At 33.1% G+C, this 16,769-nt stretch overlaps 1 protein-coding gene across 4 annotated transcripts in view; it reads left to right on the top strand.

Moving 5' to 3' along the window:
• The window catches only part of LOC128208139 (uncharacterized), a 35,350-nt gene extending 19,591 nt beyond the window's left edge, over positions 1-15,759 (top strand). For 3 of the 4 annotated variants that reach the window (XM_052911519.1, XM_052911518.1, XM_052911520.1), the window contains 4 exons: positions 2,454-2,490; positions 7,027-7,299; positions 10,909-10,973; positions 12,184-15,759. In XM_052911519.1, coding sequence (XP_052767479.1) covers positions 2,454-2,490; positions 7,027-7,299; positions 10,909-10,973; positions 12,184-12,327 — 519 coding nt within the window. In that variant the 3' untranslated portion in view covers positions 12,328-15,759. The remainder of the gene's footprint in view (positions 1-2,453; positions 2,491-7,026; positions 7,300-10,908; positions 10,974-12,183) is intronic. The other variant, XM_052911521.1, reaches the window with a different exon arrangement.
• The last annotated feature ends 1,010 nt before the right edge of the window (positions 15,760-16,769 follow it).

Here is a 16,769-nt window from a genome sequence, read left to right as displayed (position 1 = left end):
CATTGTTCCTTGTTGGACAGATAAAGCAGGACAAGCTTTTTTTTCACCCAAGCAAAGTTAACATTTACGTCATTATTATACAAAAATAAATGTCAGGTACTGTTATTAGACATGTTTGATTTTCTCGCATTTTAAATTGCATAAGTATAGATGAATGGACTTTGTAATTCATATACTCATTAATTCCACAGTTTACATTGGTTTAGAATAATTAAACATATTCATTAGTGTATACTTATGGTTACTTTTAGTTCATCTGTTAATGTAACATTTGGAAGGATCAACTCATTATATGCAATATCTGTAACCATCACCTTAACCAAAAAACTTTCAAGAAATTCACATGAAACTTGGTGCACATGTTTTCAGTGACAATATACACATTTATAACAACGTTATAAGGCAATTATCTACAGCTTTAACGGTAATTGAGTTATGCACCTTTATAGGCGGAAAGAAATATTGTCATTGATTTATGGTGCTAATCTTATTATCTCCATTAAGTGGCCTTTTGTCCACTATTAATAATGACTAGTCTGGGAGTCAACATACCGCTGTGCAAACTGCATGTTCTGTTGTATTTGTATGCAAATGTTAGTCAGTTATGCAATAAACCATACAATGATACTATATTGGCTAGTGAATACACAGTAGATGACATGTTATAGATGGATGCTGTGAGTAGAAACCTCATACTGTCATATTGATCATGTGTTGATCATGAATGAATGTTTTCCTGTTACTTACTCATTAGCATGTACATATTAGTTTGACCTTTGACTTCACATTAAATAAGGGTATTTCCAATGTGAAACTAGTGTGCAATGGTCACTTAGTGAAAATCAGCGGGGAGGCCATTATTAGCTTGTTTTTTTTAAGAAATAAGTCAATGTATTGAGATGGTTTGGGCTATTATTGGCTTTGGTGTGACAATAGAATTAAGCATGGTCATAGCTTAAAAAAGTTCAAAAATAATGTTCAGAAATAAATGATACTTTGTACACATGCTAATAATTTCCAGTGACAATACGCTCATGTGTGGCAAGGCCATAACTTTTGCTTTAATATTTGTAGAGTTATGTCCCTCTATGATTGGAAACAAGACAGTCCTGCACCTGAATCCACTTATGTTGCGTTTATGTAATGTACCAGGTACCAAGTACACAGCTGAATCTCCATCCCCTGTCCCTTCTATTGTGCGCAAATGTCTAATTTTTGGCAATACATTTCTGTTTTACTCTTATATCCATTATACCCACCATAGGTGTATGACGGCTGCTTTCTATGCCAGTGATTTTGTAGAGCAAAACGATATTGAATGAAATTATTAGTACAGTATTTGCAGGCAGCAGGTATCATTGCAACTGGGGGCAACAGACTGCAGAGATAGTATCTCTGATAGAAATAAAAGAGCTGATTGATAAACCACAGTCTTTTGTGGCTTAGGCCTTTCTTTTTTAAGTATAAGTGGTTTCATGTAGAACATCTTTACAAGCTTTCTGATCAGTTAAAATCTGTGGATGTAGGAAGGGTTCATTTGATTGATGAGAAAAACACACTGGTGGATGCTGCACCCAGTGGTTGATTTCAATTTGAGCATTTCCTGCTGGTAATCACACAATAGTCTGCCTTGTATTGATGTACAGTATTTAAACATAACTACCAAGACTTTGCAAGTGTATTTGTACAAAATTTATAACATAATGGCAGACACAGTTCAAAAATTGTATATCACTGGCACTGTATAAGTGTATATATTGTATAAATATGTAACGATATATGCTTGGATGAAAACATTTGACAAAAAAATCATTCAAATCAATGATATTCAATGATATAGCAATCAAGCTTATTATATCTCGCCATTATAGGTGTATGAGGTGTTCCAAGAAGTTTTATTCAGATACATGTTACCATTTTCATTTATACATTATTTCTATGTCAATTAAGAATGATTTGTTTCGCTTCCTTATTGGAGACATGAAAATATCCTAAGTATTATTTTTCTCCCTGTTTCAATTGATGTTGCTAGACTTGATGTTTGGTAGTTGAAATTTAGGTTTGAGTAGGATTCCTTTAGTACCGGGGTAATAGACATTATTTATATATTACGCAAAAACTAATGTGTCTGATGTATTTAATCTACCCATTGAACTGCCTTTTTTTTAAGGATTTGTGGTTTTGGTTTACCTAGTTGAAATAAATAGCGGCTGGTTATTGCACCGTGCACACTGTTTTCAAGAAAATATCAGAATTTACTTGAAAATTTTCATGGAACTTAAATGTCTTGTTTAATGTGAAATACATACAGGTGATTAAATGCATTTTCTTGTATCTGATGCAAATCTGATTTTTATCATCATCTTTCTATCAGTTTGCTTTTCAAGAATAATTAACATTTTTGGTAGGAAATGCTTTTTTCTTATGCAATTTTCTTGTTTGTTTTTTCGTAGGGAACTCCGCGGAATGACTCTCCAGGCAAGGATTTAGGTAAGCTTATGTTCCAAATGTAGACATGTGGATCGTTATTGGTTTAAACTAATTTATTTGTTTACATCAATTGTGAAACAAGATATTACAACATTATATTAATCACTCTTGTTGGCTTAATGTTATGTATGTGTTGTGGGGGGGACTGGAGTACCCAGAGGACTCCTCCTGCTTGGGATTACAAATGAAACTCGCATGCAACCAGGCTGGAAATCAAACCTGGAACCCCTTGGCAAGTATTGAGTGTGCTAACCATCACAGTTATTAAAATACTTTGTAAATTTCAGGGATGATAATGTTCAGGATTAACATTGAAATCAGGATTGAAAGCTTCTGAACACATGCATTTTGTTTTGTGTCTAGTGTACATTTTGGCTTAAAAATGGTAAAAAGTAACTGTCCCTTATTTTAACATGTATGTAAATGGCAAAGAAAACAATTCAACAGGGGTCTTAGTAGTGTTGGGAATCGGACAGAAAAATTACTATCGATAATCGGTTTATGAAACTGATCAATGATGGCTTGTATCATTTAATTATCTTTGGTGATTTAAGGCATGCAGATACAGTACATGCACAAATTTTATGCACCAATATGTTCCCTTACAATATTGTTTGTACATTTCTTTGAATAAATTACTTTATTTATTCAGAACGCAACTGTCCTTTAGTGTTTACAAGTTATTACATTGTGTATTACAGAACATGAGACCATAGGCTCTAGTTTTTGTCGTACATTTAGTATTGTATACATGTGTAATATATCTGGTTTTAATAATCAGTAAGTAAAAAGCTTAGTTGAAACATATTTTACGGCCCTTTTTCCCAGTAACTAGTACAACAAGCAGTTGACTATTCTATATATTTTACAAGAACATGTCCTTTCAGAAAACTGAGAAAACTAAATTCTTACATTGTAAAAAGTAAATGGGAACATGTTTTAAAAATCACTTTTAACCCACAAACATGAGAAATTGAGAACCAGTCCATGACCAGTTAAGATTACAAAGAAAATTTGTAATAAGGTACTTTAGTGACATACTGACTTGATAAGAATATAACTAAACAACTTAACATAGTAACACCTTAACGTTTCAACATGAGCTAGCATTAACCAGAAAAAAATCATTAGTCAGTAGCGGTTACGTCCCTTGTTTCTATAATAATTTTTTCAAATTTCACTCGATTGTCGCCAACGTAGGCCTTTCCAATCAATTGTTGATTATAATCGATCATCGGCACAACACTTGGTCTTAGACATAGACAAGTTTTCAGTCTAAGTTATTGATGGACCTGCACATTATTCAGGGTTATCACCCCTGATATAAACTGTATGAAGCTTTGTCTGATTTTTTTTCATATTTTAAATTATTATCTAGCTAAGACTGCGTGATGGCAGTGGGAATGTAATCTAATTATTTTTTGTGTTTTAAGTGCAGCTAATTACAAATTTAATTTATTGTGGAATAGGATGGATTTAAGATGGAAATAGGTGGACATTCTCAATACTGCTTACTAATGACCTTCATGGTGACACATTCATATTTAGAATCATATTTAGAGATTTCTAGATTTTTTTATCCATGTCAAATAGTCATTAGCAGATTTGCAATATGCAATTTCTTTTTACCCTTATGTTATATGATCACAATATTGCCAGACATGAACTCATCTCCCTTCGAATTCGGGCAAAGATTGTTTATTAATATAAATTTGGGGATTTGGGACCAACCCCTATTCAATTATTAATATAATATGTTGTCGAACCCGCCCCTTCTTAATCCTCTAGAGGGCTTGGATTGAAGCATATGTCTAGAACATTACACTATTACTCTTGAACTTCACACTAGGAAATATAAACCTCATAAAGGTTACCATATGGCCTTGAATGTAATGGATTGTTATCAAGAACCCAATGTAGGAGACATATTATCAAAAGGGTGAGGTAGTGGTTTTGTATTGACTCTAATGTTACAGTGGCCACTTGTACATATTTAATGGACTACTTGGGAAAATATTAGCCTCCTATAAAGCAATCATTTTCTTATTACAGCCAAACATCAGCTAACAACGAAGTAATGAAGATATCAGATTTAGTATCAGTAATAAAGGAATAAATGTTCCTAAAATAAATAATTATATTTAGCAGGAAAAATAAGATGGGGCATATCTTTAGTATATCATTAACTGTTTGACGTCATTCCCCATGCTCTGTAAAACAAGTGAATGGGGGGAAATGTCTCCTACATAGCTTTCACATGTTAGCTCGAAGCTCCAGCCTTGGATAAGTTTTTAAAACAAACTATTTTTTGTTATTTTGATTGTTCGCCATTGCTTCAGGTAAGTTGGTGTATTATTCTAGTGGACTTTGGAATTGGAAATGGGATAATTTTTGTTTTTTCTTGCTTTCTTGTGGAAAGATTTTCAAACAATATGTTAGATTGATAGGATAAAAGAAATGTGCCTGAAGCATGGTAACATTATTATGTATGAACAGGAAATAGCATTCATATCTTTTTTCATTAGTTTCAGACAATGTGAATGTTGATAAGTGAAGTTATGTTAATTTGTATCAAAATGAATTCAAATTAACATGTTCATTCATTCACATGCTATTTTCAGCAATATATTTTTTTATTCATTTTCATGCATATTAAGCATTGATCTACGAATAAAGCATTTCAATTATGACATATTTAAGAAGTGCACTCATAAATTTCTTCTAAAATAGTTAATAAAGTTTTATTAAATAATTAATTGTTTTGTAGATAAGTTATTCCTGTGCAGCTTTGTTCATGCCGGAGACTTAAAAGCACTTACTTTCTTTAATTAACATGTTTGAATGGTTTAACATTTAATTTAAAAAAAGTAATTGCCCGATGCCTAGATGTTATACACTGAAAGTGTTTACCAAATGGAATGTCATGAAAAGGATGAACACAGTTTTATTGCAATTCACAGTTATTCAATAACTTGCTATAAGTAGAGTGCTGTCATATAAAATAGCCAACAAGTGTTCCGCGTTTTACAACAATGTGCTAAAAACTGTCAAACCTCTGTAAAGAAACACTGAAAATAATTTATGATTGTCATTTGCTATTTGACTTGTTTGTTGTACTGTCATCAGCAAAGAAAGTGGAGGGAATGTATTGGATGAAGTCATAGGTAAAGCATAATGTGTTAAAGTATTGTTGCTATCTAAAACTTGAACAAGTATGTATAATTTTAATATCTTGCATGTTTCTTATTTATAATTTCAAGTAGTTGAAAAATAATATTTAAAAAATGATGTCTATGGAAGAACAGTCCAAAACTGAAAGATATTTTCTTCAAAATAAAAAATACAAACTGCTTTGCTCTTCATATTTCTATTGAGATACAAAGATGATGAAACGTAACTTAACATTAAATCTGGAATTAGAATAAGCTTTTTAAATGATGTGAACAATTATATAATTTTAGTACATGTGATGTTGCAAAAATTTACGACAAAGCCTTTCCATGTGTTTATCTGTATGTACAAGGATGCATTAGAAAGATTCTAAACCTTGTGATTCTCATTCATTTTTATGATAAAAAAATATTTTATATTGCGATGACATAAGTATTTTTCCAGATGTTTCCTCAACTTATTATCAGTAGATTCAATAGGAAAACGGTCAAGTGTCCTTATGAGTTTGTAGCTTTGTTACTCAAGTAATATAAACACACACAGTTTTGTACTTGGTAGCCGAAATATGTTTTGTGATCAACTTTGTCTAGTCTGTTTGATGTATGCCATATTTGAATTGGCCGATCCCACTTGTTTTATGCCTGATAGAGAGAATGCATGTGCCTCCTGGTAGGGTGGATGAATGATAAAATTTCTTATTTGTGGCTTCTATAATTAATCAATCACACAGGGAAATGGATTATTTCATTTACTTATAGGATCCACTGGACTAATTAATGTTAATGGTAAGGGAGAATAAACCTGACAGGCTGCATCTACTGGCTTGATGTATAAGTGCATTTTGACATTTTGATGCATAATATAACCTCGGAAAATTCTTCGTGCTGGCTTTCTTTGTTGCGTATGTCTTGTCTAGCAATAAATCACACTTTACATTGTCGTAGTAAACTGAATTTCTCTGTAACATAAGACCGATATTCCGTGTTCCAGCAGAACTATTATCCCATGTGTCTGCAAAAAGAAAGAAAAAAAATCATCTTTAGAAATTAAAATATCATCTGACAGTTGATTTCAAAAATGTTTTTCATATATATGGACATAAATGTATTGTATGCAATCGTGTTCTTAAAAATGCCTATGTAAAATTGAACATAGACCTCCAGGGTTTAAGAGTTTATTTTCTAGGTTTTCTAGGTTTTTCTTTTTTGACATTATTTTCCAATGCAATGAGAAAGTATACAATTGGTCCAAAAGGTTCATTATTATACACAATTGTATTTTAAAAAAAGTGAGGAATGTTTAAAACAATTTTTTCTGTCTCTTCAGATTGTCAATATAATGTGTGATCACCTCGCAATGTTACAGGTGTAAACAGCAGTGGGCCATTAGAGCTAAGAGCAGAAGGTGTCCAACTAGGAGGCGGTGGCAGTGAAGAGCGAGCAAACCAAGGCGAGTTAACTGGACACGCCACACACACAGCACCATCGTCAGAGTCTGGTACAGGCAGGTCTGGTAGACTCACACACAATACGCCCATCATGGACCCACCACAGCGCCAGACCAGCAACAATGGCACAATACGGCTTGACCTTGAGAATGAGGATGGAAAGAAACAGGAAATCTACCTGGATGATGCAGGTAATACACCAAATGTTAGCAACATCGTCAGAGAAAATAAGTCCTTAAGTGGCAGTTACATTATCAAGAAAAGAAAAGATTTATTCACTGATATGGATAAGCAAAAACTGCAGCAAATTGTATATAACTTTGATGAGTTTTCTGCAGCATGTTTTTTAGGACTACACCTTGAAAATATTTGATTGGTTAAAAGTGATTATATGGGGTATATTTTGACCAATCCATAAATATGTTTGGCAAATCTTGACCAAATGATAAATTTCAAATGTATTTAATAATAGCTGTAATGAACTATTTATGAAACAGACTAAACTTCCCAAAGTTGAAAATGTCATCTTTTCCTGTACAGGCCTCTTTTTCCCTGACAAAGTCAACAAATCTGTTAATAGCTGCATAATTGTTTAGTAACAATTGTCATTCAGTGTGTACAATGAACTAATACACTTTGTTTAGAACAGTGAAATATAAGATATAATGTCCCAGCTACAAATTGAAGCTGTAGACCTTTTTGTAGATACCTTATATAGCCAGGTTTTCCAACAAAATATTTATCTCTGTCTAGTTCAAATCACAATTTCATTGCTTTGAACAGACAAAACTACTCAGTGTAAAATGTGACAGCTGGCGGTATCTTTAAAAAGGACTATAGTATATCTAAATAGCTTGAGCTCTATGTAATGGGTGTCTCCTTTACTGAGGTACAAAAACAGCTGTATTCTGGTTGTCATTGCATCTATATATTGAGAGCTGACTGCTATATGGCATAGGTCACTTTTGTGAGCATTGTATTAACTACCAGAGCACTTGATGATGTAAACATGCACTGTGTTGCTGGTTATATAATCTCCGGTACATTTCACTGTTGTAATGACACCTGTTTTATTCTGTTCCTAAATGTAGATTGACCCTTTTCCCTTTATTTTCCACAAGCTAGGGATGTCATAAAGGGCTTCCATTAAGAAATTTTGTCATAAGTTTTTGCAGTTTTTCTTTGAAATGTGAAAGTTTCTGTCTCTCGAAAACGAAGAATTGTTTCACTTGAGTGGAACTTTTCTGTTAAAAATTAAATAAATTGCAACTATGACAAGTCTACTTTACAAAATTGTATTTTACTTCCAAGAGCTATTGAAAATGAGGCCATGAGGTAGCATACATTTGTACTTCCAATGTTTAATTATGGGAGTTTTAGCTGGGCTTAACTTCAGGGTGCCTTTCCAGGTATTTAAAGAAAAAATATTCTTCCTGTAATGGAAGACCTGTATTCATATTCATTAAGTATAAAACAATGTGATAGTTTTTGTGTTATTGTTAACTTTGTCGGCATGAGCATCTTTAACTTTGGCCATAACTCAAAAACTGAAATATTCACTTTAATAATTATTGAATTATGCCCCTTATCGATTGAAAGCACAACACTTAACAAGCTTAATAAACTGGCATTCTTTTACAGGTTTCTCATTGGATAAAATTTTCATTCTTTTCCCTGGATATAAACCATTATGGAGCATCGCATTTTCAGCAGTCATGTTTCTGCTTATTTCAAACAGTATTACTTAAAACATCATCATAATTATGATATAAGACAGTGTTAGGAATAGTAACACCATGCTAATATAATTCTTGAGGTGTGTCAGAAGGAAGCAAGTGACAAATAAAATATAAAAGGCTTTCGTACCTTCTAGCAAATCTAACAATTCTTTGATATACTATAAAAATAGTAACACTATCTTGCAGAATAGGTTTTGAAATGTACGTAGAAAGCAAGAGTTTCCTGATATTACCGACACCTGGCTGCCACTTTATCGGATAAAGCTCTCTTGGAAATATAACTTATGAAATGATAAGAGGAGACAGGGTTTTTATTGATATTCCCCAGTTCTATGATGTAGACAGGTTATTGAAGCCTTCACCTATCATAGGTTCATTGTCTTGAGGGGATGTTGTACGTCATATAATAAAATGTGACAGATCTTGTAGTTATTAATATTTGTTGCGCAATTAGTCGTGTTACACTAACGGGCCCTGACAATGGGTGTTACGGTAGTACCGTATAACTGGTTTTAGTGTTGATGTTCATGTCTCCGCCAATGGTGTCACCAAACAGGTCATGATTTAATTATTTAGAAGGTCTGTGACAAAAACAATAGCCACATTTTCATTTATTTGTTAGTTAATAATTTATACAGCAGTTCGCGCATGCTTGTTAAGAGAAATTTAGCGCACACAAATACCACCAAGACAATATTTCCTGCATGTTTATTATGAAGGGTACCATATTATACTGTGTTTAGGTCGTTAGCATGGATAGGACGCAGGGAAAAAAATACGTGAACAATCCTGAAAACATAGATAGGACGCAGTGAAAAAATGTCAAAATAAGCACCATTTTATTTTTAACAAATTTAGTAAATCGTGAAAATGGCAAATTTCTTACCCGGTAATAGAATAATAATCACACTCCCCGATGTTGCTCTTTGTTGATGCGCATTGTAAAACCAGCCGTATATTGTACATAAATGTTATCAACATGTCAACACCTTCATCATGGTATTACATACACATTGTATCATGCCTAAGACAGAGTAAGTTTTTCACACCGAATTCACACATTGACAGCACAATTATGCCAGGTCACATACGCATGTTTATTTGTTATTTTAATACAGAATCATAATAAGTAAAATCTGTCATACAATATCGAGACGTAATTAAATAAAATAATTAACTGCATTTATTTAGACTCAACTGAGTGATGCTAACCGTTCCCGATCATACACTGCCAGTATAGCTAAATCTATCAATCGATGTGAGTAACGTCCTTTTGAAGTTAAAAATGTTAACAAACACGTTTTTCTTCCATTTATTTCTATGTTTAAGCAATTTCGGCCAGAAATGGTATTCGGAAAAAAAAGATTCATTAAATTATGGGGCAAAAATGTGTCCTATACACAGTATAATACAGTATTATGTTAAAAAACAACTTTTAATATCAATAATATTTAATTTTGATTTCAAGGGCCTCAATGACCACACAAATGAATATCTTCTGAATGAATGTGAATGAAACAATGTACAATACCATAAGGCAATATGTTTTGAAAGGGAAGGAACTGTTACAGACACTAAAAATACATTTCCAAATATGGTAATGCTTACTCAGATTCTAAGATAAGATAAGATAAGATTTATTTAAAGTCGGCAAGACAGATATACAGACAACATTAGCTCCGATGAGCTTTTATAACTGACTATAATTCTGTGTAGGCAGAGCTTGAAAAGCCGGCTGAATGTTGAAATTCTTAAGGTTTCATGTGCGGTACTACATACATGCCAATGAGCTGTTTCATTGGCTCAAAATGTAGTTTGTATGATTGTGATTAATTCTAATTTTATAAAGAGGGGACTCCATGCTCAATTTTTCCTCAATTATCTGTTCATGACTGTTGTGTATTATAAACAATTATTTTGATTTAGTATACATATTGGTTATTATATTTTTTGTTGAAATTGAGTTACCTGGAATGAAATGATGTTGATAATGATTGAACCATTTTATGTATGAAAATTGTTGTGATAAATATTTATGTGGTGTTGGGTTTTGATTTGTAGAATTTTCAGGGGAGTTAGACATAGAGAAAGCAAGAGAGTCTGAGGCTAAAGTTGCATCCATGCAGGTATCCATAGCAACAGGTTACCCTAGCAACCATAAACAGAATACCCAGTCTAACTCTAACATGGCTGTCTTCCTTAACTGCATGTTTTTGCATGATAAGAAATGTTGGAACTTATGTTATTACTTTAAACATATTATTTGGAATAAAGGGAAATTTACAGTCCTTGAAGGAACCATGTCGTGTACATTTTCAAAATCACTATGACAACACAATGTTGTTATTTAAGAACTGATTTCAACAGGTTAACATTCTATCTTTTAATTGTATATCTACATAACATCATTGACAATGTCAAATATGTAATTGTACTTTTGGAGAAATCATATATTTGTTATGTTAGAAATGCAGTTATTTTGTACTCAAGCTGTGTATTAAGCTTTTTGCTTTGTGCACATCATAGGTTGTAATAAAATAGTAGTCAACAGGAAGATATTGTATGGATAGGTTTTTTAGTTATCAATGATGGATGTTATTATAATGTTAAAGTGGAAATGACTATCACTTTTCTGTAGGATTTGGAAAAAAATTGGCATGAACTTCTTTTCAAAACAAGAACATTCAAACATTAAAATGTTAAGTTCACTATTAAAACTATTTTATTAGCAAAGACATAAATCTATAAAGTTAGCCTTTTTCCTGTTTTGTTAAGTAAATAATTATACAGTACTACTGTTTTTATACACACTATACATGCAATCATTGTCTTTTCATTGATGAAAGACCTATTCAAGTTGGCAATTGACTCAAAAATATTGAATTCATCAATTTTATTTAAATCATTTTTTTTTAATATGTCTACATGCTATAATAATAACATATTATCAACAATATTCCACTAGAACACGCTATACAGTAGTTAGAAATGCATGCCATGTTGTTGTTGATTTTTAACATTGTTTTTAAAGTTCTGATTGATTACGGTATGATTCTGTAATATTCCATGTCGACATTACTATGCATGCAGAATGATGTCATTATTTTCTTATTTGAAGTGGTCTGTAATAGTAATAATTCAATAATAAGTGAGAGAATATGAGAATGCATTTGATACAGTAAATTGGACTTAACTTCAGGGTGCCTTTCTAGGTGTTGTTTAGCTCAGGAATTTTGATTTAAATTGCAAGTAAGAAAAAATGTGAGATTTTTAATACACCGAATGCGTATGGTATTACATAGTAATAATTCACTACTATTTTATTTCGCAATTCAGGAAGATGCTAAACAGCGCAAGAAGGAGCTAGAGCATTTACTCCAGGAACACGATGAAATTGTTAAGACGATTGTGCGCCAGTCGAGTCATGACAGTTCCCAAGATACATTCCAGTCCACGTCAGACGCGTCACGTCACCAGTGATCATGTGATGTCAATTAAAGGAAATGATTGGATGTAATCGATCATGTCATGTACTTGATGGTCATGTGATGTTGTTTATGGTTATGTGCTCATGTCATGTACAAAATGGTCATGTGATCTGCATTGATCATGTGATGTTGTTAATGGTCATGTGATCATGCGATGTGCACTGTAGATTGATCATTCATGGTCATGTGACCAGAGGAAGTGTTTTGACAGTTCTGTAATGAGACAGTTAAAAATATGTTGCCTTATGTGTGAAGAAATATCTGTTTGCATTTATTTTCATTAAATTATCATTACATTTATAATATTTATGTGTAGTTATGTGACATGGATTATGATCATATGACCAGTTTCTTAGTTACAGTTGGCATTTACATTATCATGGCATTGCTCATTCTCATTGGAACATTTTTTATAAGCTTGAAACTCGAATGATTTTTTGATTTACAGTAGCTTATTTCACAATTAATTTTCTCGTCCTCACTGACCGTTTTCTCCTGAAAACTTTAATCTAAAATATGATAACATGAGCATTTGAATAAAACATTAATAAATTAAAAACATGTGTTTCTTGTATACTCGATTTTGAATTTGTTTTTACCAGTGCTGGAAAAATCATAACTGCAATTGATGCTGAATTTTCTCCTTTTTTCGAATTTATATTGCAATATAACCTTGCAAACTGAACATTTGTATATATATATATATATATATATAAGATAAATTAAGATAATATAAAACTTTAGAGTTTTAAAGTATATAAGAAAATGGATCACTGATATGTTTGCTCATAATGTAACAAACTTCCGCACCTGCCCTATGGTCAGATATTTGTATTTGGATTGTTCATACATATGACACTTACTTATATATCAACAATAATTGGCTAATGTCTGCTATAAACAGAAGGAAATTGTTAACCTACCTTTTTGTATAAGGAACATAAAATATTTTGAAAATTGTATTCTGATGACAAGGATATGACACTTATATTGTGTTTTGTAGGCTTTTTCTGTTTGAATGTACATTGCAATACCAAGTTAATTATATACCTGCATGGCCACAATTTCTCGAAACTTCTTAAGCTTAACAGGCTTAAATAGCTTATTTCAATTAGCCAAAATACATACTTAAATTGAATTATGATAAATGGTTTATTGTGATAATAATAAAGATAATCTTATCTAATGTATAAAAACTCTTAAAGAAGTTAATATTATGCAATTTATTAAAAACCAAAAATAATTAGATTACCCTAACCCTAACCCCTGTTATAAGGGACTTAAGAAGTTTCAAGAAATTGGGCCCTGGTACATTTATTATAGAAATACACATATCCTTGATGTTTGATGTTGCTGATTTCTCCATGTGTTAAAGTTGTGTGTTCATGTAGTTGATAATGGCTTTCAAAATTAATATTTATACATGAAGTTTTCATGTTAATATTCATAACACATTTTTTACAATATATTGTATGAGCTGAGATAATTATGTTTGAAGGCCCAGAATCACGCAATAATTCTCATATTTAATTTGAGTCTCAGGGTACAATTGAAAACAATGCCTTTTACACTTTTGATGTACTACAAAAACAAATTATATTCAAATAACTGTTCCATAAGAAAAGGTTTCCATGTATGGCAGTTAGTGGTGTTCAAAAAAGTATTTTCAAAAAAGTTTGATGTAAATAATCCTTTCATCTAGTATCGTTGGTTTAGAAATTTCTTCTGATCTTTACAGAAAGCTCCATAAATACTTTGTTAACAACTAGCTGTTAGTTTGGAACATTACAGTTTTGTGTGGTTGTAATTTGTGTAAAATCTGTGATATGTTAAATCTAGATATTGTAATTTTAACACACTGGTATGTGTCAGGTGTTGCCCGGAATGTGTCAGTTGTTGTCTGTTTTGTTTAACCTTGCATTTATTTGTTGACATAGCACTAGTTACTAACGAATGACGTTCAATGGCTTATGTCAGATTACCCTGGCACTAGAGATGAATGTGCACTAGTAAACACCGACAATATGCAAATTATGTGTGGCAAGCTCATTTAGGCTTGAATAATTTTAGTTATACGTTCTTGGTTGACTAGAAAAAAACACTGTGATTGAGAATACTTGTTGTTTTGCTTTGTGTTGATTTTGAAGGTTAATGTAACAGACAGGTTTTGGCTTGTCTGTTGTTGCTCTTTTAAAATTAATATTTGGGCTGTTTCGATGGCCTTGCTGCCCTCAGTGTGTTTGGCTGTTTCGATGCCCTTGCTGCCGTCAGTGTGCAAAAACTTGAACCTTAGCCATAATTAATTAGTTCTTGGTTGACTAGAAAAAAACACTGTGATTGAGAATACTTGTTGTTTTGCTTTGTGTTGATTTTGAAGGTTAATGTAACAGACAGGTTTTGGCTTGTCTGTTGTTGCTCTTTTAAAATTAATATTTGGGCTGTTTCGATGGCCTTGCTGCCCTCAGTGTGTTTGGCTGTTTCGATGCCCTTGCTGCCGTCAGTGTGCAAAAACTTGAACCTTAGCCATAATTAATTAAGTGTTTAAGATTTATAGGAAACTTGCTGCACATGTTGTGCGCACCATTTAAAGCAAGGCTCATAACCCTTACTTAAAAAATGGTCAGATAATGTCCCTTGATACATTAATTTTGCCATGACACATAAAACTTTGTTGTGTTGTCCGGTTAGCGCAGTGGTTAGCGCACTCGCTTCTCACCAAGGTGACCCGGGTTCGATTCCCGGCCTTGGTGCATGTGAGTTTGGTTAGTGGTCACCAAGCCGGACGCATGGGTTTTCTCTGGGTACTCCGGTTACCCCCACAACGCAAGACCACACTCTCACGCAACATCGTGCCAACGAGAGTGATTAATATATATTGTTATAGCTTGTTTCACAGTCGTTGTAAAATTAAATAAAGTTTAAACTAAAATTTGTACACATGTTACATGGGACAGTATACAAATGTGTAGCTAGGTCAACAACAGTGGCTTAATTAATTGTCAATTTATGCCCCTTGACAGTTGGAATAAGTCCCGTAGAAACAAGGTGGCCATATGTTAATAATCATTTATGATAATGACACAAAACTTTGTAACCATGTAACGAGTGACAATGTGCTCATGTGCAGCAAGGCCCACAACTTCAATAATTATCAAGTTATGCCTTTTTTACTGAAAAGCACCAACAGACAAGCAATGGGGTTCACTCTGTTGTTTTATGTATACACCTGAGCCCTGTCTTAATAACATGTACAAACTTAATGGTGAAATAAATATATATTATAAAATAGGCAGTAAATAGACTGTACTTCATTGTTTCATGATAATGCCAGTGAATGTTATATCATTCAGTTATATCATTCAACAAACACATTTATCTTGTTCTTTGTGATTTCATTCTTTTACCAATAAATTCTGAAACAATTTTTTTCATTTTGCCTTTATATCTCTCATTGTTTCTATGGGAAAACGAAATGAAACATATTTTTGTCTGCACCTGGACAGCTTAGTCCTGAGATATTTGGCGTAACACTTTATTAGTGAGTGGTCCTCGAACAAGTTTGTAAAAGTGCTTGCCAGAACATTGGTCTCTTTTCTGAATATAACTTTAAACAGGTTTGGTCCAAGAGGTGGTGGAATTTTATATCCTCTATACTCAGTAATAAGAGATGTTTCAATATTGAGTCTATCGTTCAAGACGCTTTTAGACATATACTGCATTGCAGTCGATAGACATATGCACAATGCACATCAGTGCAGTTGAGAGACATATTCCATTGTAGTTGATACACATACACTCTAATACAGTGGATAGGCATACACTCCACTACAGTGGATATACTTATACTCCACTACTGTTGATAGGCATACACTCAACTACAGTGGATAGGCATACACTCCACTACAGTGGATAGACATTCACTCCACTACAGTGGATAGACATACACTCCAATACAGTGGATAGACATATACTCCACTACAGTGGATAGGCATACACTCCACTACAGTGGGTAGACATACAATCCACTACGGTGGATAGACATACACTCCACTACAGTGGATAGGTATACACTCCACTACAGTGGATAGACATACACTCCACTACAGTGGATAGACATACACTCCACTACAGTGGATAGAAATACACTCCACTACAGTGGATAGGTATACACTCCACTACAGTGGATAGACATACACTCCACTACAGTGGATAGAAATACACTCCACTACAGTGGATAGACATACACTCCACTACAGTGGATAGACTTACACTCCACTTCAGCGGATAGACTTACACTTCACTACAGTGGATAGACTTATACTCCATCACAGTGGATAGACATACACTCCACTACAGTGGATAGACATACACTCCACTACGGTGGATAGACATACACTCCACTACAGTGGATAGACTTACACTCCACTACGGTGG

Source organism: Mya arenaria, chromosome 11 (genome assembly GCF_026914265.1).
Source record: "Mya arenaria isolate MELC-2E11 chromosome 11, ASM2691426v1".
Taxonomy (NCBI): Eukaryota; Metazoa; Mollusca; class Bivalvia; order Myida; family Myidae; genus Mya; species Mya arenaria.
The sequence above is the reverse complement of the archived record's forward strand: the minus strand, read 5'-3'. Positions and strand labels throughout refer to the sequence as shown.